At 45.1% G+C, this 24,678-nt stretch overlaps 1 protein-coding gene across 1 annotated transcript in view; it reads left to right on the forward strand.

Moving 5' to 3' along the window:
- CACNA2D3 (calcium voltage-gated channel auxiliary subunit alpha2delta 3) overlaps positions 1-24,678 on the forward strand; it is a 768,110-nt gene that overhangs the window by 396,476 nt on the left and 346,956 nt on the right. The window contains 1 exon segment of the mRNA XM_036869418.1: positions 7,177-7,290. Within this exon segment, the coding sequence (XP_036725313.1) occupies positions 7,177-7,290 (114 nt within the window).

The following is a 24,678-nucleotide window of genomic DNA, read 5'->3' on the forward strand; positions in this document are numbered from 1 at the left end:
GCACCACTGTTTCAGTGTGATAGGACTTGCTTCTTTACACAGTGAGGTCAGGGAAGAGCTCTCTGATTATGTGATGTTGGAGTAGAGACCTGAAGGAAGTGAAGGAGCAGCCATATGGATATCTTGAAGAAATTTCCAACAAGAGGAACAGCAAATGAAAAGGCCCTGAGGCAGGGATGTTTGACATATTTACAATATAGCAAGGAGACCAGTGTGACAAGAGCAAAGTGGGGAAGAAAGAGTGTACTAAGAAATAAGATCACGGAGGTAGCAGGATCTTGTGGCGCCTAATAGACACTAGTGAGGACTTTGGCTCTTGCTCTGTATAGGATGGAAAGTCATTGGAGTCTGAGCAGAGAATGACACAATCCAACTTGGATTTTAACAGTATCCGCTGGCTACTGTATTGATAAACAAGGACAATAGCCGGAAGGACATTATCTAAGTGACATATAATGGTGGCTTTGGACGAGGGAGGTAGCGGTTAAGATGTGAAGAAGCAGAAAAATAGAAACCACTCAAGGTATTTCAAACAGCAGAAGTTGAACTCAGAAAGTTGGTTGCACCGGGGATGGAAAAGCTGAGAAATCAAACGAAGAATGAAACAATCCATGGGTTAGCACCAGCAGGAGGTAGCTCCCCTCTAGGGCAGGAAGGACAACAGGATGGAGGGATGCCATCAGAGCCTCCTCATTGTGGCTGTCCAGATGGGAATAAAACCATGGAGGGGGCCGCCCCACACAAGCTGGAATCCTGGGGAGAAGGGCCTGTCCTGTGGAAGCTAGTGCCTTGGAGGGGATGCTGCTATTGCTGGAAAATGCCCAGGCCCCCAAAGCAGAGAGAAAGGGAGAAATGACTTAGAAATACCTTGGCTTCTCCCTTGTGTCCTTCAGTGTTTGTTCTCCTTAAGACGAAACTTGTCAAAACTGTTGGAGAGCCTGGGAAATGTGGTTTTCAGGAAAAACACATGGGGTGGAGCTGAAAGCAAACAAGTGACAGCTATGTTGAGGTGTCGCAGGAGATGGGAGACCAGCTGGAGGCTCAGAGGCCTCGCCTCCAGGTAGCTCTGTGGGTGGCCTGCTGTCAGTTTCCAGGTGGGCATTCACCCAGCACTGCACTTGTTTTGGTGGTCAGTTATGCCTGACTCCATAACTTGAGTTTTTCCCACTCGGCTACAATGGCCTCTCAAGCCAAGGGTAGGCCCTAATTCTAGACTCTTTTACCAATAATATCTACTCACACATAGAAGGCCATTTACATCTCAGTCCTGAGCCAGTATCATGTACAACTGCAGAGGAGAGAAAAATAAGGAGGGAGGGTGTCATTTCAGCTTCCTTCATACAAATTGGAGGCCCTTCCTTCTCACCTCGCTCCAAAGGGCCGTTGGCTACAGACAATTAGCATTTACGTACAACTCGGTGTTTGAGGCAGCACATGCCTATTAACAGCATGTTAATAATTAATAAACATACCTGGCCAGAATCAAGGACCAAGTTACATCTTTAAATTCTGCTTTGAATCCTGGGCAGGCACCTTCTCAGGGCTGGGAGATGCCGAGCTCTTCATCTCAGCAGGCTTTTTCTAGGGGGTGATATTGAAAGGACTTGCCACATTTGGGAAACTGGCTCTCTTTATTTCAAAAACCTGGTGTCTAGTGCAGGGAGGCGGCTACTCTGAGCTGGGGAGTCCCTTGCTTGGAAATGTGCCCTGCAGATTTCTGTTTTTTCCTGCTCTTTGGCAGAAGTGGTAAAGGAGTGAAGAGTTAGGAGATGCTTCTTGTGTTTAAATTTGTGGCTTCTGGAGTCAGGCAGGCTGGGCTGAGAAGCCTGACTCAGAGCTTGCTGTGTGACCTTGAAAAAAACTCTGCTCGGTTTTACCTTTCTTTTCCTCATCTGTAAAATGGGGATAGGAATAGACCCAGCACTGGCCACTTAATTTGTGAAGCCCAGTGCAAAATGAAAATGCAGGCCCTTGTTCAAAAGTTAAAAAGAATTTTAGGAGAGTGACAGCAGAGTGTTCAACCAAGTGTGGGGCCCTGTACAGCTATGCACATCACATGCCATGAAGCTGGCCCTGCTGGATGGGGGCTGAGGATTCAGCATGAGGAAGTGGTGCCCTGCTCCCTTTCAGCAGTGCTGGGTTGGGTGGGAAGTGCCATCTCCGTGACCACAGAGACATTAGGCAGCCTCAGCTTTTGCCAGGTTGCCTGTGGTTTCTAGAAGCAGCTCCCACTCTTGATGCTTTGGTACCACTCCCTGCCCAAATCCTCAGGAATATCTGCTTCTCTTCATCTGACCCTTTCTTCTTTTCCTTGCCCTGGCACCTTTCCTCTCCCCATCCCTTTCACTTATCAGTTTTGTTTTAAGACACTCCTAAATAAAGAAGATGTGGTACATATATACAATGGAATATTACTCAGCCATAAAACGGAATGAAATTGGGTCATTTGTAGAGACGTGGATGGATCTAGAGACTGTCAAACAGAGTGAAGTAAGTCAGAAAGAGAAAAACAAATATCGTATATTAACGCGTGTATGTGGAACCTAGAAAAATGGTACAGATGAACCGGTTTGCAGGGCAGAAATAGAGACACAGATGTAGAGAACAAACGTATGGACACCAAGGGGGGAAAGTGGCAGGGAGGGGTTGGTGTGATGAATTGGGAGATTGGGATTGACATATATACACTAATATGTATAAAATGGATAGCTAATAAGAACCTGCTGTATAAAATAAATAAATAAAATAAAATTAAAAAATTCAACAAAAAAAAGAGACACTCCTAAGTCAGTGATCCCACTGCATGCCCAGTGGAATGCTGGTCTGCCACAAGGCTCCGACGTAGGTGTTGTGGTCAAGGTGCAGGATGCCATCCTCCTTTTGGAGACTCACAATACTCTTGTGCTACTAGAGGCCTTAGAAGTCCCACAGTGATCAGACCTTTTAAAGTGTGTCTATACCAGCACTCAAACTTATTGACCCAGGAACTCTTTACATCATATTACAACCTCAGGATAGAATCTTGTAGAAGTCACAGCTTACCAAGCACACCTTCAGGCATAATATCTTTTTGTCCTTTAAGAGGGTGTATTGCACTCCCAACACCTCTAATAGCCAGAGAAATCTCCAACACGTGGTGGATTTTTTCCCTTGAAACCTGGTGAGAGAAGTATTTTTGAACCAGGGAAACCTTCCACACACCTGCTTGCTCTGTCTTCACCTGTAAAACTCCTCTGGGGCCTGGCCAGTCAGAAAGTCTGAGGGGTCGAGTGTAAATTCCAGAAAGCGAGAAATGGAAGGAACAAAAATGTTACAAAATGTCCCTGCTTGAGATTCGTTGACAGTTGGCACCATATTCTTTTGAGTGTACATTTATCCCAGAGAGAGAAACATTTCCATCCCATCCCTTGCCATTGGGCTTTTAAATAGCCAAACACTTTGAAAAACAGAGATGGTTAATCTCCCGTGAAAATGAAGCTTTAGCTATTTTCCACTTCATCAATATGACCTTTAGTGATATAATTCTCTTCCTGTGTATTATGCCTGCCTTTGCAAGTCAGTATGAAATAAAAAGCTGTTTCTTGAACACACAAATACACATTCTCTCTCTCTCTCTCTTTCTCTTACACACACACAATTTGAAATGACGATTATGGTTAGAGCTTAGAATGGTTCAGAGGTTACTATAACTAAATGAAGTTAATTCTGTTTTGCAATTACCTGCATTTCAGTTTCAGTATTTGCTCAGATGACTTAAAGGCTTTGAAAGGCGCATTCAAATAAACTTCCGAGACCCTCCTAGCTATTGATCTCTGCTGCATTCATTAGATTCCCTAAGAACACAGAGCCGGTTTGCTACAGTACTTAGCATCTACCTTGTCATGTGACAACTGCAATTATCTTTTTTGGCGATGAATACAATCTTTGCAGTGATTACCTTTTAAAAATTTTTCTTAGCCAATTAAATAAAATTTGGTGACATTTCAAAGACTGTTAATCACAACCAAATGCTCTAAATGTCAGGATGCATTGAAATTTTCGCTGCTAACTGATGAATCACTGAGCTAATTGTAGTTCATCATCAGGCCCTTGTCATTGTTATTATTATGGAAAACACTTCCATCGCTCTCGCTATTCAATAAAAATAAGTTCTAGACAAATATGAAGAGAAGAGATATTACTCATCAAAGCATTTGAATTTAATTGCATTCTTCAAAATTCTCCAACTGCAGATTGCTGCAGAGAAAACCAGGGACTCAGCCACGAAGGAAAGTAGTGGTTTTGAGTAAATAGCTCCGGGCAGCCCCTTCTTCCAGTCTGCAGTATTCAGATATCTTTATTTCCCTGTCTTTCTTGCCTTTTGTTTGGGAGAGTTTTTCCAGGATGTTTTCAAATGAGTTATATGAACAACAGTCCCGGGGTGTCCTGATTTTTTTCCGTTCTGCAGCCTCTGTGACCAAATGCATACGTCACTTGTATTCAGTGGCACGTCACTGGGTTTATCCAATGCCTTGAAGGCTGTGTTGTATTGCAGGCTCTCCAAAACATCTCCAGAACAACCTGTTGTTAAGACAAGGCTGCAAAGCTGTTCTTTCTTATTACACTATGTTGGTAGAATCTTAGTAGCATCTCAGAGAGGAAAAGACAAAGTCATTTATTGAGACTATGAAAGTCTAGTTGAGGTGGGTCTTCAAAGTGGAGGAGAGGGAAGAGGCTTCGTTGAGACCGGGTACGAATCCTAAATTATAGTTTAGGATTGGTGGATGCAGCAAGGGGAAGATTTTGAGGTCAGGGTTTCAAAGAGTTTTAGGGTATAAATTGTCCTTTGATGCTTTCTGTTGAAGAGTTGATGGGTCTCTCAGGAAGTTCCTGGAATAAGCAATAAAGTTATTTGCACTTTTCATCTTCCTGAGCAAGAGTTTTCTAGAATAGTAAGTTATGTCAATAAAGACAGTAGAATAGGAGTTACGTGGAAAGCTTTGTGGTCCGATGGCCTTAGTTCTCAGGTATTTCTACCTACTGATACTGTATCATGGGCCCTGTCTGCTCATTAATTTAAGGGCACCTGTCCAGTCTGAGTTGCAGGGATGGCTGTCAGGGCCAAGACTAAAGTGAGGCACATTCCAAGGGCACAGAATTTAAGGAGCACTCACTCACTCTCAGGATAGTGGCCTTGGTGACTGCCGTGCCACCCTGGAACACTGGAAAGGATAAAGGGAGGAAGAGCAGGAGAAGGAAATGAACATTTGTGGAGCCATTGGATTGAGGAATGTCATCTCATCATTGGGACACCATAGGTAGAATGTACCGAATCTGGGAGTAGATTCTGGAGCCAGACTGCCTGGGTTCAAATCTCAGCTATGACAGATATTAGCTGTGTGATCTTGGGCAAGTTAGCTAATCTCTCTGTGCCTCTGTTCCTCACCTGTCAAATGGGGATAATGATAGTACTTATCTCAGAGGGTAGTAAAGATTAAGTAGGTTAATACTTGTAGCCCAGCATATAATGAACATATAACCTGTGTTGTAACAACCATATAAGCATGTTATTGCCATCTTATAAATGGAGAAAAGGATATTCTGAAAAGAGACCTTATCCTAGGCACCAATTTGTGGTGCTGAGATGGGTTTGAGTATTTTCTGCTATACTGTGGTATTCCATGCATGTTCTGAGTTGGTTTTGCTTTGTCCTAATACAGCCATGAGGCAATTCATTCCATCCATCCATCCATCTATCCATTCATCCAATCTTCTTTCAAGTTACTGCAACTTCAGACTCTTCATTAGAATTCTAAGTCCATGGAGACTGGGCATTACTCTTCAATGTGAGTGCTTTTTTAGCTCTGGTTCATCAGGAGCCAGCAGCAAATCCAAGGGCTGCCTCCATCCTTCCCCCGTGTCATGGTCAACAGATTGAATGTGCCTGTATGTTGTCACTCCATGCCTTTGTACATGCTCTTTGCTGTCTCTGAAAGGCCCTTACCCCAGATGCTCACCTCCTTCAGGTATTACTCAAATGCCACCTTCTCATTGAGATCTTCCCGGACTGTTTTTTTCTAAAGTTGGCCCTCAGCATTTTCTATCCCCTTTCTTGCTTTATTTTTTTTACCTTAGCATCACCATTATCCAACATACAACATAATTTACTTACAACATAATTTACTTACTTACTTTGGTATCTCATCAAATAGAATACAAACTACACAAGCAAAGAGATTTTTGTGTTTCATCCTCAGCGCTGTGTGGGCACTTAAGAAATAATTTTAGAATAAATGAATAAACTTCACAGATTGTAGTGGTGGGAGTTTTCACTACTGAAGGTTAAAGTCATTTTGTGTGTTCCCCATTGTCATATAATTGTAGGGTTTTTAAAGGCCATTGCTTTGAATTGTAGCATTAATAGCATTCATTAAGGGGATTCATCACCAGATTCAGGGGAAGGACAGGAGTCTCTGACAACCATAGTCTGGTCACCCAAGCTACCACGCACAAAGGCTGGGGACTTTTGAAATGCTATGTAAAACTGAAAGTTGAAATTTAGAGTTTTGTACCCCAGTGGGCACAATCTTGGAATTTCAGCATGCTGTACATACTAACATACATAACAAATATATAATGTTACATGTTAACAAATATATGTTTAAAACAAACCCTTAAAATGGGGTTCTTACAGTGTAGTCTGAATTGGCATGTTCCTGACTTTATTCTCTATGTGTACAAAACCTCCTTGATTTTATTACATAGCACAGTCTGCATCCATCAGACTCATTCAAACTAGACTCATTTAGATTTTAAAAGAGATGTTACCTGTCACATATTCTGCTGCCAGTAAATGTGTTTCTAAAGGGTTGTTGTGCCAACTCCTTTGGACTTGTATTCTGAAGTGTTATCCATGCTTGAAGATAAGAGAGGTTAACTGTCCTAGAATCTCACTTCCTGCCTTGTTTGTGTTTTTAGGAAATCTCTTCTGTGGTTCATATTTAGTTCCAGTTTTTCAGAGCAAATACGGAAATCCATAAGTGGGGAAAGGCTTATCCTGTAGGTTCTTTCTGGTGATGCAGAATGAGCTCTCATTTTAAGAGGCTTCCTAAGCCCAAGATCTCATGCTTCTGAAGTCTCATGGATATACAGAGCCCTCTGATGAGTTTTTCAGTTTGAACTCATTTCTTTCCACAGTTCATCCACACTGGACAAGGAAGCATCTGCAGCCAGGCCATTATGCTCATCACTGATGGGGCAGTGGACACCTATGATACTATCTTTGCAAAATACAATTGGCCAGATCGAAAGGTAAGTCGATGTTGATGGCGTCCATGCAGTGCCATGTGTGGAGAATCTATATTGCATTGTAACCTCCGGATTGTCCATGGATAGGTACCCCATGTAGCCTTAATCTCATCATGACCTGTGGTTTCTCAGCCTTGTGTTTTCTGGTTGACCAAAACTGAATACTATGGCTTTTCTTGTTTTCAAAGTGAAACTTCCTTGGAAGAGAAAAGAAACCCATGAAGACAGGTTCAGTGTGTTCAGTGAGAAGATTCGCTGTGAAGTATGCTTTTGTCCTTAATGGACAGTGCTTCTCTTTGTTTTTGTTTTCCATGGAGCCAGGGCCGCTTGCTGGACCCAGCATCTACAGAATGGTGAAGGCAGCCATGGTGGCCCTGTAGCCATCTCCTTTATGTTTCCGTGTTCCTATAGTTCCTTCCTGGGCCCTCATTACCATCCAGAACCTCCTTTCCATCCCCCCAGTGCTGTTCCTCTCTCTTGTCAAAGCTTGTTTGTTCTCTATTCAAATTCTTTCTTTGGTTTCCAAGCTAACATTTATTTATCTGATAAACGCATATGTTAGGGTATCAGTGACAGATATCAAAGTTTTTGGTGTCTTTTGAGTCCCTTAATCCAGAGTTCCTCAAGCTGTTAGCCAGTTTGAATTCCCTATGGAGATCTTTTAAATTGTGGATCCTATTGTACACTTAAACAGAATCAAAATCTCTGAGGGTGTGGCCCAGGATTCTGTGTTTTTAATAAGTTCCTCAAGTGGACACCAATCGGCAGATTGGCAGTTGTTGATCACTATCTCAACTAAATGGTGAAATTTGAGCAAGAAAAAGAGGTGCGTCAGAGAGGGTGTTATCCTGGGGGTATCACAAAGGCGCTTTCCTATCCTATGTGCCAGTGGCATTACTCTGACTGTCTCTGTTGGGGCATGAGGCTATCGAGACCAAGTCCGTTCTGCTTCTTCAACTCTGTATGTTTAATTTCTGGGAATTGAACTAACCACACCCATGGCAAAAAGAAACAGAAGACAAATGACAGCTGTGCACTCAGCTGTATCCAGAAAGCATGTACCCTTGAGGCAGCGTGAGCTGTCATTGCACATTCTTTTAGTCATTCTTGATCCCCACGTGTCTCTGTTAACACAGGCATCTCACCTCACCAAGCATGATTCTGGTGCTTAAAGATACATGTATAGTTTGTACAACATGGTCCCCAAATGGATGCCTCCCCTATTGCTCAACCTTAGAGAAAGCCACCATTTCTGAAGCTGGAAGGAAAACTAGCTGTGCTGAGCTTGCTGAGAGTAGGTGGGACTCTGGCATGGCACCTGCCTGAGGGAGATCCAGGAATAAGTCTAGCTGAATGCAGCTCCCACAATAAGCACTGACTTTAGAATCCAACCCTTGAGTAAGCTGGAAGTTCACTGTTAGACAAGGTGATTTTAAATGAGATATTTCAGGTGATGATTTCCCAGGACACGTAGAGGCCAGAGTTAATTCCTGGTAAATGTACGTGATGCAGAGTGAGGAGCATGCTGGCTGTGCTTGCACCCCCGCGGCACACAGCACAGTGCTGGGCACATGTCCACTACCTAAGGCACAACCCTGAGGCGTGGCTGAGTGACTGAGGGGCCTGGGGGGGAGGCCACAGCACTAGTCAACATGGGTAGGGCCATGGACGTTTTGTGGTCAAATAAGATGTTCACAGATGCTGTGACATCTCACAGCATGTTGAAGGATATTTTACATTATTTAGGACCATCTTAAATAAAAGAAGGAAGTAAAAGGGGCTTTTAATAAGCAGCTACATTAATACCAAATGTATTATCTTGTGAGACTCATGTGCTGAATCATATGAATCCCTCCTGCTTGGTGATACTTGATGGATAGCTGTAGACCAGGAATATTGGAATTTAAACATCCTATCCTTACTTGCTGGGAGAGGCATAGGATGAAGGCTGCAAAGTCATAACTCTAAAGACAAAACACAAATTTCAACATATCTTTCCAAAGGAACAATATTGACTTCAGGCCAGGTGCTTTCTTGGATTAATTGGAACCAGGGTCCTGGAAATTTCAACATTACATGAAGCAGTTTGATCTACTTATAAAGTATTATCAAGCAGAAGCAGACTTTCTTTCTGTAGCAAGAGGGCCTTTATCTATGATTAGAAATTAATAGCAGGATCCCGCCCCTCCTGCTCCATTCTGGAGAGTTCCATGACATTCATATGCATATACATTCTCTTCTTGAGGACTTCTCTGTGAAGGTGCGGGTAATGAATTTACATAAAACCCCAATGTGATTTAGCACTGTGTTAAAGAGAGATGCTGTGTCATGTCTAAGCTGTCATTTTTCTCTATTGTTTTGAATGTTACTTAGTAGAGGGTTGGGTCATGCTGTCGTTGGCTATCTTCAAGATTATAGAAACAGGAAATGGAGAGAGTAAAATGATCTTAAGGCTGGAACCTGATTCCTATAAAACAGTGATTCTCAAACTTGAGTGAGGATGAGAATCATCTGGAGGGCTTGTTCCAACACAGATTGCTCACTCCACCTCCAGAGATTCAGATTCATTAGGGCTGGTGGGGCCTGAGAATGTCCGTTTCTAACAAGTTCCCAGGTGACGTGGATGCTACTGGTGGGCGAACTGCACTTGGGAGCCACTGCCACAGAAACAGCCCAAGGAATAGGGTTTGGTTACTTGGTGGGCTCTGCCACTTCTGCTTCCCTCTGTTTACCTTTACGAGGGCCTGTTCCCTCAGTCAAATTCAGTGCACAGGTTATGTGTTTCTTGGCTCATACTTTGTTTAAAAAATTGTCAGTTACTGATCATGATTTTAAAATCTGGAGATAGAATATAAAATTTTAAAGTTTTAGTTTCATAAAGGGGTACACATGGCGCTTTGGAGCCAGCATTCTCATATGGCAAAAAACGGCTGGAGCTGAGGAATGGCTGCTCCCTTAGATGGCAAATGCCTGCTCCTTTTGGCCGTGGCCTCCATCACGCTCCATTATTTCCTCTCAGCCCACTTCACTTAAATTCTTTACATACCCATAGGTGTAGGGTTCTGGACCACTGCTCCAGATTAACCCAGGCTCTAGGTATTTGTTCCTTTCTCTTAGGTCTGCCATAAGCTTTCCCTCTTCTTCTCCAGCCAGATGCCATCTTGTCTTTACCTGAGCCCTACACTTTACACTCCCTCAGAGCTGTATAAGAGAAGTGTATACCTTAATGTCCAGTACTGTAATCACTTCTGGGCCTATTTTTCATCTTCACTGGTTTGGTGAGTTCTTGAGGACAGGTTCTGAACCTCTGACCAGTCCCACCACCATGCACTCTGTCATGTCCCTGCTGAGAAGTATAGCATTGAGTCCTTAGGGCAGTCTCATGATTCCTGGCCACTGGTGTTTACACCCTGTATAAGCTCCTCACCTTGAGTGTAGTTTGCACCTGTGACTTGTTTCTAACCAATAGAATATGGTAAAGGTTAGGGAATCTTGCAGATGTAATCAAGGTCTCAAGTCAGCTGATTTTTAGCTAACTAAAAGGATATTATCAGGAGTGGGCTTTACTTAATTGAAAGCCCTTGAAAGAGGGATTAGACACTCCCTGAAGCCAGGAGACTCTCCTTGCTGGTTTGATGAAGTTAGCAGCTGTTTGCAGAATTCCATGTGGCAAGGAACTGGGGGCAGCCTGCCTCCAGCCAACAGCCAGAAAAAAGCTGGGCCCTCCGTCTTATAGCCACAGGGAAATGAATCCTGTGAACGGCCTGAATGAGCTTGGAGGCAGATTCTTCCCCCGTTGAGCCTCCAGTTGAAAACACAACCCAGTCAACACCTTGATTGCAGCTTTGTGAGACAATGAACAGAAGATTCAGCTAAGCTGTGCCCAGACTTCTGACCCACAGAAACTGTAAGATAACAAACGTGTGCTATTTTAAGCCACTGCATTTGTGGTCACTTTTTATGCAGCAATAGAAAACTATCAATATTGGAAGAAACAAGGTGAAGGGAGAAAGGAAAGAGAATCATTTCATGCTAGCAATACTATGAAACATCTCCAAACTTAGTGGTTTAAAATAACAATCTATTATTTCTTGCAGTTCTGTGGGTTAACTGGGTGGTTGGTTCTGCTCCCTGTGGTGTCCAGTGGGGTCACTGAGGAAGCTGTGTTCATCTGTGAGCTTGGCGGAGCTGCTTTGGTTCTCTTCCCTGAGGGCTCTCTTTCCATGCGGTGTCTAATCCTCCAGGTGACCCTGTGAGTCCTCTCTCTTCAGTACAGTAGCCTGGACCTCCTTACAGTATGGCAGTTGGGATCCAAGAAAGGAAAGCAGAAGGAAATGGGGAGCAGGCCAGGGGAGCACTTGTGGGTGTCATGTTTTAATGCTACCTAATCAGGGCCTTGTGTGAGGCAACTGCTTGATAAAACATAGAATGAGTTGGAAGAAGGAAGCCATTACTGGTGATTTAACTATGAGTCTGTGAAGGCGACATCATGATCGCCTATGCAGTGTGTCCCTTGCCAGCATGTTATCGCTGGGAACAGAAATGAGGACCTATTTATTCGTTTATTGGATGCCATTTACTTTTGCCTAATATACATTGGTTAGTGGCTTCATGGCAGCTTTACACACTTGGAATAAAATATGAACTCCTCAGTATGAAAGGGACTCATTCCAGGATCTGCTTAAGAAATAAAGCTGCCTACATTTCTACATTTAAATTAGAAAAATGGGACTTCCCTGGTGGTTCAGTGGTTAAGAATCCGCCTGCCAATGCAGGGGACACGGGTTCGAGCCCTGGTCCGGGAAGATCCCACGTGCTGTGGAGCAACTAAGCCCGTGCGCCACAGCTACTGAGCCCGTGCGCCTAGAGCCTGTGCTCTGCAACAAGAGAAGCCACCACAGTGAGAAGCCCCCGCTCACTGCAACTAGAGAAAGCCCGCACGCAGCAACGAAGACCCAATGCAGCCAAATAAATAAATAAATGAATTTATATTAAAAAAAAAAGAAAAATGGCTATACCTGCCATTTATATAGTTGCTCTTTCAAGTGAACTTAAAAAAAAAAAAAGAAAAAGGTCTCGGAATTATTAATCATTACCTCCCTTGATGTGTAAGACAGAGTGGATAGGTAAGAAAATGATAAGTTAGAGATTTTAAAAAGAGGTTGGCACACTATGGCCTACTGCCTGCTTTGGGCAGTCGTTGAGCTAGGAATAATTTTTACATTTTTAAATGGGGGGGAAAAAAAACTAAAGGAGAAGAATATTTCATGACTTGTGAAAATTATATGACATTAAAATTTTACTGTCTGTAAACAAAGTATTATTGTAACACAGTTATACCCATTTGATTATATGTCGTCTGTTGCTAAATAGTTGAATAGCTGTGACAGAGACCATCTGGCCCGCAAAGCCTGAAATATTCATTTTCTGGCCCTTTAAGAATATGTTTGCCACCCCCTGATCTAAAGGAATCTTTGAAGAAATTTAGACCAACCAGGGTATAGTTGAGAGTCATCGCGATGCCTTTAGAAATTTATGCATTGGCTGAATTCAACAGAAGATGGTAATGGTGAGTTCTTCCTGCCTTTCCATTGCTTTTGTTCTACTCAAATAAAGAGACGAACCACATGACGGGAGACTTGATGGCAAATACTTCTCCATGCTGTAGGTGTCTCTCCCCCATATGTTGCGCGACCCTTTCTTTTTCTGTCATGAGTGAGTTCTGTCCTTCTGTGCGCCTGCCTGCTCCTTCAGGGCTGCCCAGGGCTGGGGCACAGTACCTGGTGACCTGGTGGTCCAGAAGGAGAGCCAGCAACAGGTACCCAGCCTGGGACTGCACCCCGTGCCCGGAATGTCGGGTCTTCATAAACGTGAGATGTAACTGCCCCTGGAACCCCGTTTTGGTGGTGACACGGCACGTGGCAGAGTGTCACAGCTTTTGGTTCTCTGGAGCAAGAGGGAACACCCTGGAGAGAATCAGATTCCCTTTTTTTTGCCAAGACCCAGGAAACCAGAGACTCCCTGAATCCAAACGAAATGGAATTCCTGGAATCCCTGTCACTGTGGGGTCAGAATCCACCCACTCATGGCTTCCTACCTCTTATTTTGCTCTGCGTTATTCTTCAGGGAGAGAGATTTGACTGCAGCTGTCACATAACTGACCACGTCTTAACTCACTTCTGCTGTAGGTAAACTGTGAAACCCTGCCTGGGTATGCAGTGTGGGTAATGACCTTTCTGTACCTGTTAGATGCCACTGTGTCTGTGCTTCATGTGGGTCTGTGATGAGAAACACAGGTTGGATTAGAATGCTCAGTTTACTCCCCCTCCCCAGGTCTCCATCAATAAGAGAAAGTTTTAAACCAATTTCCTGTACTTAAATATATAAAACAAAACTAATTCTTACTGAATGCTGACTGTCAGGCACCATTCTGAATGTTTCTTTTGTATTTATTCTCACAGAAACCCCATAAGGCAGGTACTATTATTATCCCTTTTTCACAATTGAGAGTAACTGAGGCAGCAAGAAGCTACATAATTGACTGAGGGTTCCATAACAGTGTTTGGTGGAGTCAGAATGAGAACCCAGCAGTTGAATGCTCAGGCTGTGCCCTTAACCAGGATGCACACTTCTTAAGGGCAAAAGCAAAACAAAATGGCCCTAGGTCAGAGAAAGAGCTGTCCATACTGAGAATGCTGTCATCAGGACAATGAGTTTGTTTTCTTGGCCTTCCCACCTCCAAGTGCAAGAGAATCTGCAGTGTCAGAGATTTGGGGATCTCAGAACCCACTGGGGCTGCACGCAGAGAGTAAGAGGAAAGCCAGTTGTGCAGCCTTAGGACGAGGCTGTCTGGGTGCACCTAAATGATTTTCCTCTTCTAAAAGCACAGGGCAACCTCGAAGGTGAATGCAATTTCAGTTGAGTGTTGTCTGTTTTATTATCTGTTACCTCCCAAACAAAAGTGGAGGTGGTAGCTGTGAGGCCCCTCAAGAGACAACCAGGACTCAGGGGCCTTGGAAGACGCCTGGTGGGGCTGCAAGGAGGGGTGGACACAAGCAGCTCTTGGTGTGGGGGTAAAAGGAAGCCCTTGATCATAGAATGGTTTGGGGACCTGGCTTTGGAGCACTTTTGGGAACTGTTGGAAATCTGTGTCCTTTGAACTGGTAGCACATCGATCTCTAAGAAGGGGCTCTCTTGGGAGTTTTGCCCCAGGCCTTCCTCCCTTGGCACAATTTGGAAGCTAAAGCCTCAATCCCACCGTGTCCTAGTGGCCTCAGAGGGACTGAAAGACTTAGCTCTGCCTCGGTAGCTCTGGGGTGATTTTGGAAAGCCCAGGAATCCCTCTCTCCTCATCTTTCTGGGGACAGGTGCCGCTCTGGAGAGCAAAATTCCTTGAGCTGAGTGAGTGAGGAGTGAGGGCTTATCTTTTTAAGAGTGCAACCTTTAAATAATCTTAAGTGATTTGGAAGGAATTTTTTGTTCTTTCTTTTTTCCTAAACTACATTATTCCCTTTGACATTCAAATGATTTTACAAAGCCTTTTTTTTTTTTTTTTTTTAAGCCTTCCTTTGAGCTGGTTGAGAGGAGAGGGATTTTTCCCAAGACCACAGGCAACTGGGAAAGGAGTTAAGTCGCACTGCTCATAGAGGAGGGATCTCGACATTCTCCTCCCACCCACCTGCACTCTGGCTCTGTCATTCCTCATCCCATAGAACCAGATTAAGGTGGGGGCTGAGGGTGGCAGAGGCTGTTGGAAGGGGATATAACGGGGAGTAGCCAAACGGGGGGGCAGTAATTCATTCATTCAACAGATTTTTATTGAAGGCCCTCTGTGTCCCAGGCCACTGTACCAGAGCCAAGGCGTATGGGGCTGACGTGGCGGCTTCAAGGAGATCTCACAGAGCAGATAACATCACAGATAACAAGTGAGAAGACCAATAATTAGAAACTACGATAAATCTTCTGAAGGAGACAAGCAAGGGCCAGAGACAGAGTAATGGGGTGGCCAGGGGAGCCCTCTCCAAGCAGAGTGCATGTGGGGAAAGGAGCTGAGCATGGAAGGGTGAAGGGAACAGTATTTTCAAAGGCCCTGAGGAGCAGAAGTTGGGTGTGTGTGAGGAGCTGGGTAAAGAGCCGCTGGCTGAGCCTGGTGTGCCGGGGGTAGTGACATGGGCGGTGGGGTACTGGTAGGACAGGCAGGGCCAGCTCCTCTGGCCTTTGATGGGCACAGAAGGAGTTAGGATTGTGCTACAAGGCTAGTGGGGAGCCATGGCAGGCTCTTGAGCAGAGGAGAGGCACGAGCGGGTTGTCGTCAGAACCTTTCTCTGGCTGATGTACAGGAGTCAGCCTATGAGGCATGGTCCTGGGCTGGGCATGTGGTTTGGGTACTGGCTCTCCTCATCGTAAATAATTTCAATAGAGGGTGGTCTAGGTAGTAGACTTTTTAAACTTCCTATGAAAGTTCCCAGATGCGCCTATTTCTTACTGCTGTTTTACTTCAGGGCTCAGTCTGGTGGTTACATTTCTCTGTCCCCTTCCTCCCTCCCTCCCTCCCTCTCCCTCCCTAACTGAAGTCACCTTTGGTCTGAAAGTTTTGCGTGAGTTTGTGTCGTTGCTGTATTTTCTCAAGGGTGATCAGTCCTACAGCTGTCTTAGGAAAATAGCAGGAACATTCATTTCTTGTGGTCAGTCAGTGGTATGACAGGAAAAGACATTTCCAGTCACCGTGGTAAGAGCTCACGCAGGCCCTCCTCACCGCTGAAGGGAGAGTCGAAACGGTTCGCTGTCTCCCGGTTTATTTTTAATTACTTCTGCTGCTATTAGACATCTTGTGACTCCAGCAAGAAGAACATGACGAGACAAGTTAGGAACGAAGCCTATTGATGCGTGCCTGCTGCCAGCCATCGAAAAAGCACTTCTTGTCAGGGGCTCAGAACGACTGCGTGGGCACCTGCCCCGCTGCCACCGGTGCTGTTCCTCTGGGTGGGCTCAGCGTGGGGGCCTTGGCCTCCACCCAGGCTCCACTGTCTTCCGAAGGCAGGCGGGGGACAGTGCACATTCCCAAGTAACCGCCACATCCTCCTGGAAATGGCTGTCCCTCCCTGCTCCCCGTGCTGGGTGCAGAGTCACACACTTCACTTGCTTTTCTCATTCAATTCTTAGTTCTGCCCTATGGGTAGACACTCTTTATTACCACTCTCATGTCATAGCTGAGGGAACTCAGGCTCAGAGGGATTAAGCCACTAGCCCAGGAGCCCACCACTCTGAAGCTGCGGGGTCTTTGATCGTCATCCACATCAGACCGTTCACACCTGTGCTCAAAAACTGAGGGGTGCGTGGTTGGGGGGACTTGCTAAAAATGTTTCCTAGGTTCCATTCTCTGCAGGCCTAGCCCTAGAATTGGCATTTGATAGGTGGCTCCTAGACCCTCCTCTGCTCAGGGAAGCTGGGGCCACTGAGAAATGCCAGTTGCCTGGGTTATGTGCCCCGTGGATCGGGCAGGGTCCAATCAGGAACAGAAATCCGCTAGTTATTTTAGCAAAGAGTGTTTAATATTAAGAATCATTAAGCAGAAAGGGCAAACAGTCTAGGATATCATGGCAGTAGCAACTGCAGGAAAAAGCTGCCACCCCTGTGGCTGGTGGGGGAGGGCAGAAGAGGGGAGGGGAAGAGAAGGTCATTATTAAAACTTAGAAGCTGGGAGGAGAGGACTCAAAGGGCTAGGACCCAGACCTCTGAGGAGGACACACCGGCTCGAAGGTGCCGGGGTCTCTGAACCCAGAGGAGGGTCCTGTGCGGCCAGGATCCAGACTGTTGAGGAGGGGGTTCTGGGGTCTCTGAGGGGGATGCAATAAAATGGATTCTGTGAGTGTTGGGAACGCTGCAAACTGGATTCATTCACTGCTGCTGGAATGAACTGCCCCTGCTGGGGTGAAGAGGCCTCACTGGAGTGATGGCACTGGGGCCAGGAAGCCAAGAGGGAGCACTCGGAGGGAGCAAGTCCCTTCTCTTTCCTTCATCCTTGCGGCCTCCCCAACACTGACCCTTTTGGCAGAGCCTCACTGGAAACAGCTGCCAAAGCGGAAATGTGGTTTGCAGAGCTCCAGCCCCAGTCTCACAGAGCCCAGAGAATTTGGTGGCGAGACACATTAGCTTATTAACTGGCACACCCAGCAATGAGTGGAAGCTTGATGAATAAGTTCAACATCATTTGCAGGCTATTGACATGTCAAGTTCTTATTTTCTGCATTTTTGTTTCTCTTAGACTATTGAATAGGGCCCTTGGGGAGTAGGCAGGGGTAGGGAAGCGGTGCTGCCTAAAGGAAGGAGGGTGGTATCTGGATGCTGACAAATCTGTTTCCCCCCATCTGTGTAAAGTGGAGGTAATTTCATGTGTCAATTCCTTGTCGTGTTGTTCAGAATTAAAGATGATGTGCTACTAAGCTCAGTGCTGGGCACAGAGTGGGAAGACTGCATGATGCTATATCATCATTGTCACCATGATTGACAACCATTCACATTGTTAAAATCCCTCTGTTACAGCCAAAATGTAGTTGTACTGGATGAATTCAAGATGGTATAGCAATAATTTTTCAGATGTGGAAAATAGAAAGTATTCTTTTATCCTTGAATATGGATCACTCCTATGTGGTGTGTTGGTTGACTTATAAGAAGATTAAACTATTCAGCTGCATTTAAAAAAACATTTCCAGGCCTTTCATTTTACCTGTTTCCTGAATAAATATATATATGCAGTATCCTTTTTACCTAAACTTCTGGCACTTATGAAAATATACTGAGATATATTTGACTGTTCAGTATCATTAATTAATGATATACAATAGCTAACATTCTTCAGTACAGATGAGCAGGCTGTCTCGGTGAAACATAAAAAGGAGATTTGAAAAGTAGTGTTGTTTTATATTATTTGTCCCTTTTCTAGAGTGGCAGTGAAGGCCTAGACAGCCTGGGCAGGTGTCCAGGATATACTGTTTCTGAGCTGGGTGACTTTGGGCAAGTGATTGACTCTCCTTGTGCTTAGTTTCCTCATCTAGGAAATAGGGGGCAAGCACCATGCCGCCCTCACAGGGTTGTTATGGGGGCCAGATGAGTAGCGCCAGAGGCTAGCAAGTCCTCATTTGCCCCCTTCGTAAAACTCCCCTCTAGGTGGTTTGGTGGGAAGGCCCCTGACAGCCGGTCCATGAGGCACTGAGGACTGTGAACTTGTTGGCCAGGTAAACAAAAGTCTCTTCCAACAGAGGCTCCTCACCTCAGGTAGCCAGAAGCTGGCCTCCTGGGGGAACCTTGCTCAGGCTGAGCCCATCTTGCATGTTCATCGTCTCACCAGTGAGCTGTTGCCCCCTTTTCTGCATTTCCTTTGTAGGATGGGCCAAGGAGGGGGCTTAGCAGGGTTGAGAAGAGGGAAAGATGCCCTGGCATGCTGGGAGTTAGGAGCACCCAGGTATGGAGGCCAGCATGCTTCTCCACCCCTGCCACTCTCATACATGCACATAAATTGCAGTCAAACCACATCTCTTCTTAATTCTCAGGTAGATTGGTTTCATTGGAAGTAGGCATTCCAGAGCCTGTTATCCACACAGCAGCCAGACACTTTGGAAACCGGAGGCAGATTGTGCCAGTGAGCCTCCAAACCTCCACTAGCTCCCCACTTTGTGCCACGTTTAAGCCAAAGTCCCAAGAGAGTACCTCAAGGCCTGGTTTGATGGGTGCCCATTCATTCTGACCTCTGTTCCCCTCTCTCCTCTCAGAGCCCACTACTCTCAGGCCTTTGGACGTCTACAATTCCTGTGCCCTCCACCTGGGGCACTCTGCCCCCAGCTTTCCACAGTGGCTCACTCCTCACTCTCATCATGTCCTTGCCCAGACACACCTTTTCAATGAGATCTACCCTGACTACTTGATTTAAAGTTACCCCGCGACAGACCTGACCTCCAGCAATCTTAGTTACTGCTTTCCTTTTGGTGATAGCCTTTTCATCTTGTAATGTATTAGATAAACATCACAAGAAAGTAACTGTCTTCATTGTCCCATCCATCAGAAGCAGAACTTGATCCCAAAAGCCCAACAGGACGAATCCCCAGTCCCATACCTGACCCTGAGCCTTGCACCTTCTGGTACGTTTTGCTTGTTTCATGTTGATAGGTCTTCATCCCAGAGGAGCCCTTTGCGTTTTTAGCTAACTTTATTGGTAGAGAAATCACCCTTATACCTCATAAATGAAGCTCCTTCTTCCAGTAGATTTCGGGAAATCCAGTATTCTCCATAGGCTGACCCTTGCATTACCCCTTCAAACATCTGGGGATAAAACCTGAGGCTCCCAATGCCAAATAATTTTGGCCATCGACCTGTTATCCATCCGACTACCCTTACCTTAATGATTTCCATTAAAAGTACAACGGGAGGAGATTTATAGGGCTTAGCGAATATGTTCCGTCACTGCAGCCCTGAACTTTAGAAACTTCTCTCGGCTCAGAGCCTCCCATAGGAGCCTTTCCACTCCCTCCCAGGGTCTTCACATTAAAGCTGCCTTTGGTTCGTTGTTCACTGTTCCATATGTAATAACCGATTTGGTCCTATCCTCTTCACTCCTTGGAGATTCCCATCTACAAAACAAAACAGCTGGTGGTGGTGACTGATGGGGGAGACTTGTATGAACTGCATGTTAACTGTCCAGCAGGAAGCCTGCTGCCTGATGTGCCTTATTAGAAAGCAAAGAGGCCCAAGTGGAGGCCCAGTCGCATTGGAATGCCAGCTGAACTGGAGACATACAGGGAGGATTAGCTGCATGGCCCTGCAGCCTCCTGGGGCTACATTAGGTCCTGGAACAGATTTCCAAGGTGCCCTCTGTTTTGGAGAGGGTTAACCTGGCTATGGGCAGGGATTTGGAGCCTTTTGGGTTGGAGCCTGAATTTTTGGCACTCTCATCCTTGGTTCTATGAATCTGATCCTCAGAACTCATGGAAATGTTAGGGCTTTTAAGATTTGGATCATATTAATTTGCCTTCACATGATTTGTTTCTGTGCCTCAGTGGGACAGAGACAAGAAGTGATGGTTTTGGAATTTTGAAGAAGACTTTTCCGGTTTATACTCCAAACGGAAGGATGTCTGTGCGAGCCAAAGAGATACTTAACTGAAATGTGGTTATTTTCCCCCACAGAATAATTGTCTCAACCCTCCTAAAAATACTGATCCTTTCTCTTCCTCTGGACTTAGGAAATGGCCTGTTATGTGCTTTTATCATAAAAAAAAAAAAAAAAGGACTAAAAAAGGGGAACTAACCCTTCCAAAAAAAAAAAAATCCAGCGAGAGTAATCTTAAGGGATGGACAATTGGCCCCCTGACATCAGGAGAAAGAGGTGGAGCTCTCTGAGCTAATTTATAAAACAGCCTTGTAGCTGTTGTAGCTTGTAGCTCCTTCCCAGTTTTCTTGCAAGAACCATTAGAAAAGCCATGTGGTGGTACCATGTGGTTATCAGAGGGAAATAGGACAAACTTCTCCAGGAAGGCAACAGTGTGAACGAGACAGGATCCCTGAAAAGACCTATATGGGACCTGAGATGTGAGAATGCAAAAGTGTTTGAGAGGAGTCCTCCAGACCTTTCTGGAAGAATCCCTCTCCGCCCTTGCTGTGGCCATTGTCTTCACTGACTTAATTTTAAAACTGTTGCTGCAACCCACCACCTTCTGTTCTCCCATTGACTTTGCAACCTACCAGTTCATTGTGGGGAGCTCTGCGGGCCTCAGGGTCGTGAGCCCAAGAGGGGGTTAGGGACAGTGCAGGGCCTCCTGTTGTCCTCAGCCCAGCTGGGCCTAAGGGGCGATGGTGAATTGTCTACCCCTCCCATCACCCAGCTTCTCTGCATTCTCTGTTTGGTGACTTGGCCTTCGAGGTGCCAGGACTTTGATCAACCTGTGGCAGAAGGTTTGTGTGAAACCCTTCCTGGCTTCCTTTTTTTACAAACACAAACGGGATCTGGAATTGATCCCAGATAATACATCTGACTCTTAATTTCACTTCAGAAGGGCAGGATGACAAGAAAGGCGATGAAGACAACTAAATGCATTTATGATTTATGCCCCCTGTGATAAATCAATGGATGATTTCTCCCCAAAATGTGAACACTGCCTGGCTAACTGATACCAGCTGATGCATCTGTGAGACGCATAAGGTGATGGTGGCTGAGCCCCCTCCTTCCCACGTGCACGCCAGGCCTCGAACTCCGTACCCCAAGGATGGGGATGTGGACGTGTGGGGGGGGGGGGGTCGTCTATATGCAGTTAGGAAGGTGCTGCTTCGCTGCCACCTTTTTTTCTCCCTGGGTCTGTGTTTCCCTTTCTTGTGGCCCTAATGGTACAGCTCTGTTCAGCCCATCCTTGGTTCATCTCCAGCATTCCTTTCTGCACTGGCCTTTCTCTGTGGTGAGTTAGATTTTTCCATTTCCTAAAGGTGATTTGATCAGGCCAGTTCTCACTAGAGTCCCTCAAAGTGAGTAGGGAGAGTGGAAAATCGCATTAACTCTTTCACTAACTCCAGCTGCCTGCACTGAATCCCAGATGGCAAGGAGGTTCTGTGTTGAGGGCCAGTTCCAGGCCTTTGTAGGCAGCTCTCTGGAGTGCTAGCTTGGGAAGGGTTGCAAGCGCCCATCTGGCTGGAAAAGGGGCAGGGCCATGACCAGTGGGCAGTCTGCTGTGCACAAGAAGGCCAGTGGTGGCCCTCATGCGCCATGTCTGCCATCCCTTTCCTCTGTGGTTTCTTCATATCCCAAAGGCCTCACCTTGCCTTTCTGGACTTGGAAAGCCATATCTACATGTTCCAAAATAGACTGTCATTAGAAATTTTTAAGTCTATTGAACCATTTTAGGCTGCTTGGCAGTCACATAGCAGCTGGATGACTTACTTCGCCACCTTTTTTTTTCTTTTTTAAAACATCATCTGAAGCTAATTTATCCAGGAGTAACTTGGGCTTTGGGGGGAAAAGTCACATTCGTTTTATAAGTTACGTGCAAATGAAAGGAGAGGTTGTGCCTCTCATTTTCCTCTTGTTGAAAATGTCTTTGTTACTCCTTTTTTGCCTTTCTTGAGAAACACTCAGGATTACCATTTAAAGAGTTAAGTAACGTTATTTTCCTTACCTTGCTTTCTGGAAAAAAAGTGACAAAGCCATTTCCTGGGCCTAGACTGGGAGATGAGATCCCCTTTAGATGGGCAAAAGCAGAGCAAGAGGGTCGAGAGACTGGCGCTTTCTCCCGGAGGCCAGCAAGGTTGCTGAAGTTCCTTGTTGGAGTGAAAGCTCAGCATGGAGAGATGGCTGGAGATGGAGGTGCAGGCTGTGGGCTGGGAATTGTGAGGCTTCAGCTGTAGGCTCTGATGCTGGGACCAGATCTCCCTGCTTCATACAGGCTGTGTATAGAAAGGGGAAAAAAATGAGCCAGCTAGTACAGGTTATTCATTTGATGTCTCTCCTTATACCTCACATTAGCATTGCCCCAGCCAGAAATAATATACCTGCAGCTGTGTTTCTGTAGGACAACAGGGATGTCTAATAATATATCGGGCTAATCTAAGCTGCCTTTTCTCCAGCGATGCCCCAAGGGGGAGATATATACTCTACCTTTATGTTATCCAGTGGTACTAATCAGAAACTATTGCTGTGGAAGCAGCTTGTCCTGTTCGGTCCTCTTCTAATAGGAAATCATAAATTAAAACAGAGTTTGATAGATTCTGCTTAATGCCAAAATGAAATCCTCACATATTTTGTTGGCTGTTACATAATCAGTTGACTTCTCAAAGGAGTTCTAATTATGCCTATGGAATAAGCTCAAGATAATGAAATGCATTCACCTCTCTGGCAAGCCATCTGTCTCTTAGTACTGAGCTCTGAGTCAGTCCTCTGGGGTTCTCCTTCTAGCTTGACCAATGAAGCTTTATTTACAGCCACAGAACTTGGAAGTGAAATACAAACTTATTTTATATGTACCTCTTTTTTATTGCCTCTAAGAAAATCAGTTTTCCTTAGCTTCATCTACTGCGTAAAGAGCCGTGTGTAAAGTAGCTGTACTAATCCCAGAACATTAAGATTTTCCCCCCGCCCCAATGCCTTACTAAGGCTCATAATCTCACAAAACTGCCAGAGATAGGAAGAGAATAATGACAAAGCCAAAGGGAATAAGTTCTTTGACTCTGAATTTCATTATCTGTGACATTAATACTTAGTAAAAGAGTTGGAGAGATGGATGGATAGATGGGTGTGTGGATGAGTGGATGGTTGGATGAGAGGGCAGATGTGTACTTGAACAGATGCATGAATTTTTAATCAGAAAGGGATATAGATGGAAAAGAACTAACTCAGAAAAGTCTGCCTTTGGATATATTATTGTGGATTTGATTGTTAGAGAAAATTATGAGGAAAAAGAGGGAATTTATTATTAATAATAAATTAGGTCTAATTAAAAACTAAAGTGGGTCAATCAAACATAGAGTACCTTGAATTCCTATGCTTTTTTCATGCTGTGTCATTAGCATGTGACTGAGAGGGAAAAGACCCTAGTCTTTATTTTTCCTTCACAGAACAATATTAATAGTAATATTTAATCAAGTGTGAACAGCCTGCAGAGTCCACGAGGCCGGGATCTACCAGCAGGAGTGCTTCTCGGGTGATTGGTCCAACACTGGGGATGGAGAACCATGAAGTCAGAGTGTGGATATGGCTCCGGCATTGTTCAAGCAGGCATCCTTGGCCTTTTGCTGTGTTTAATTATAGTGACAAAACCTCAGTCACTGTTTACACAGGCTTATTCCTCAGGTGTAGAAATGTACTCTGAGCTCACTCCTGGCATTTGCTTTGCAGCAAGGGGAGTTCTTTGTCTTTTAGATTAAAAACAAAATCATTCTGTTTCTTCTGATGTTACAAAAGTAAATATCTTCCCCAAAGCTTCACAGATTGCTGTGGTGGTAAATCAGTTTGCCACTTAAGCCACTTGACACAGGTGACGAGGACCCTACCATTGATAAGGAACCACTCAGTTGTGTGCTTGCTCTTAGCGTTCCTTCAAGACTGCCGTCCTCACGTGGCCTGCAAGGCCCTGCAGGGGTCTGGCGTTTAACCTCTCCCAGGCTTCACTGCAAACCTGGCCTTTTTCTGTGCCAGGATACCTCTCTCCCTCCCCCAGAGGGCATCTGCAGGTGCTGCTCCACCCATGGAGATCCTCCTGTTGGTTACTCAAAAGAACACACACTTTTCAGATTTTAACTCTTGTCCCCTGTGCCCCCGCCTAGATCATATTCTTTTGTCCTGCTTTCACGTGGGGCAGTACTCCTTTCCTTCTGAGCATTGATGTCTACTTCTTACATTCTCATCAGTGGAATTGTT

Source organism: Balaenoptera musculus, chromosome 11 (genome assembly GCF_009873245.2).
Source record: "Balaenoptera musculus isolate JJ_BM4_2016_0621 chromosome 11, mBalMus1.pri.v3, whole genome shotgun sequence".
In the NCBI taxonomy this organism is placed as follows: domain Eukaryota; kingdom Metazoa; phylum Chordata; class Mammalia; order Artiodactyla; family Balaenopteridae; genus Balaenoptera; species Balaenoptera musculus.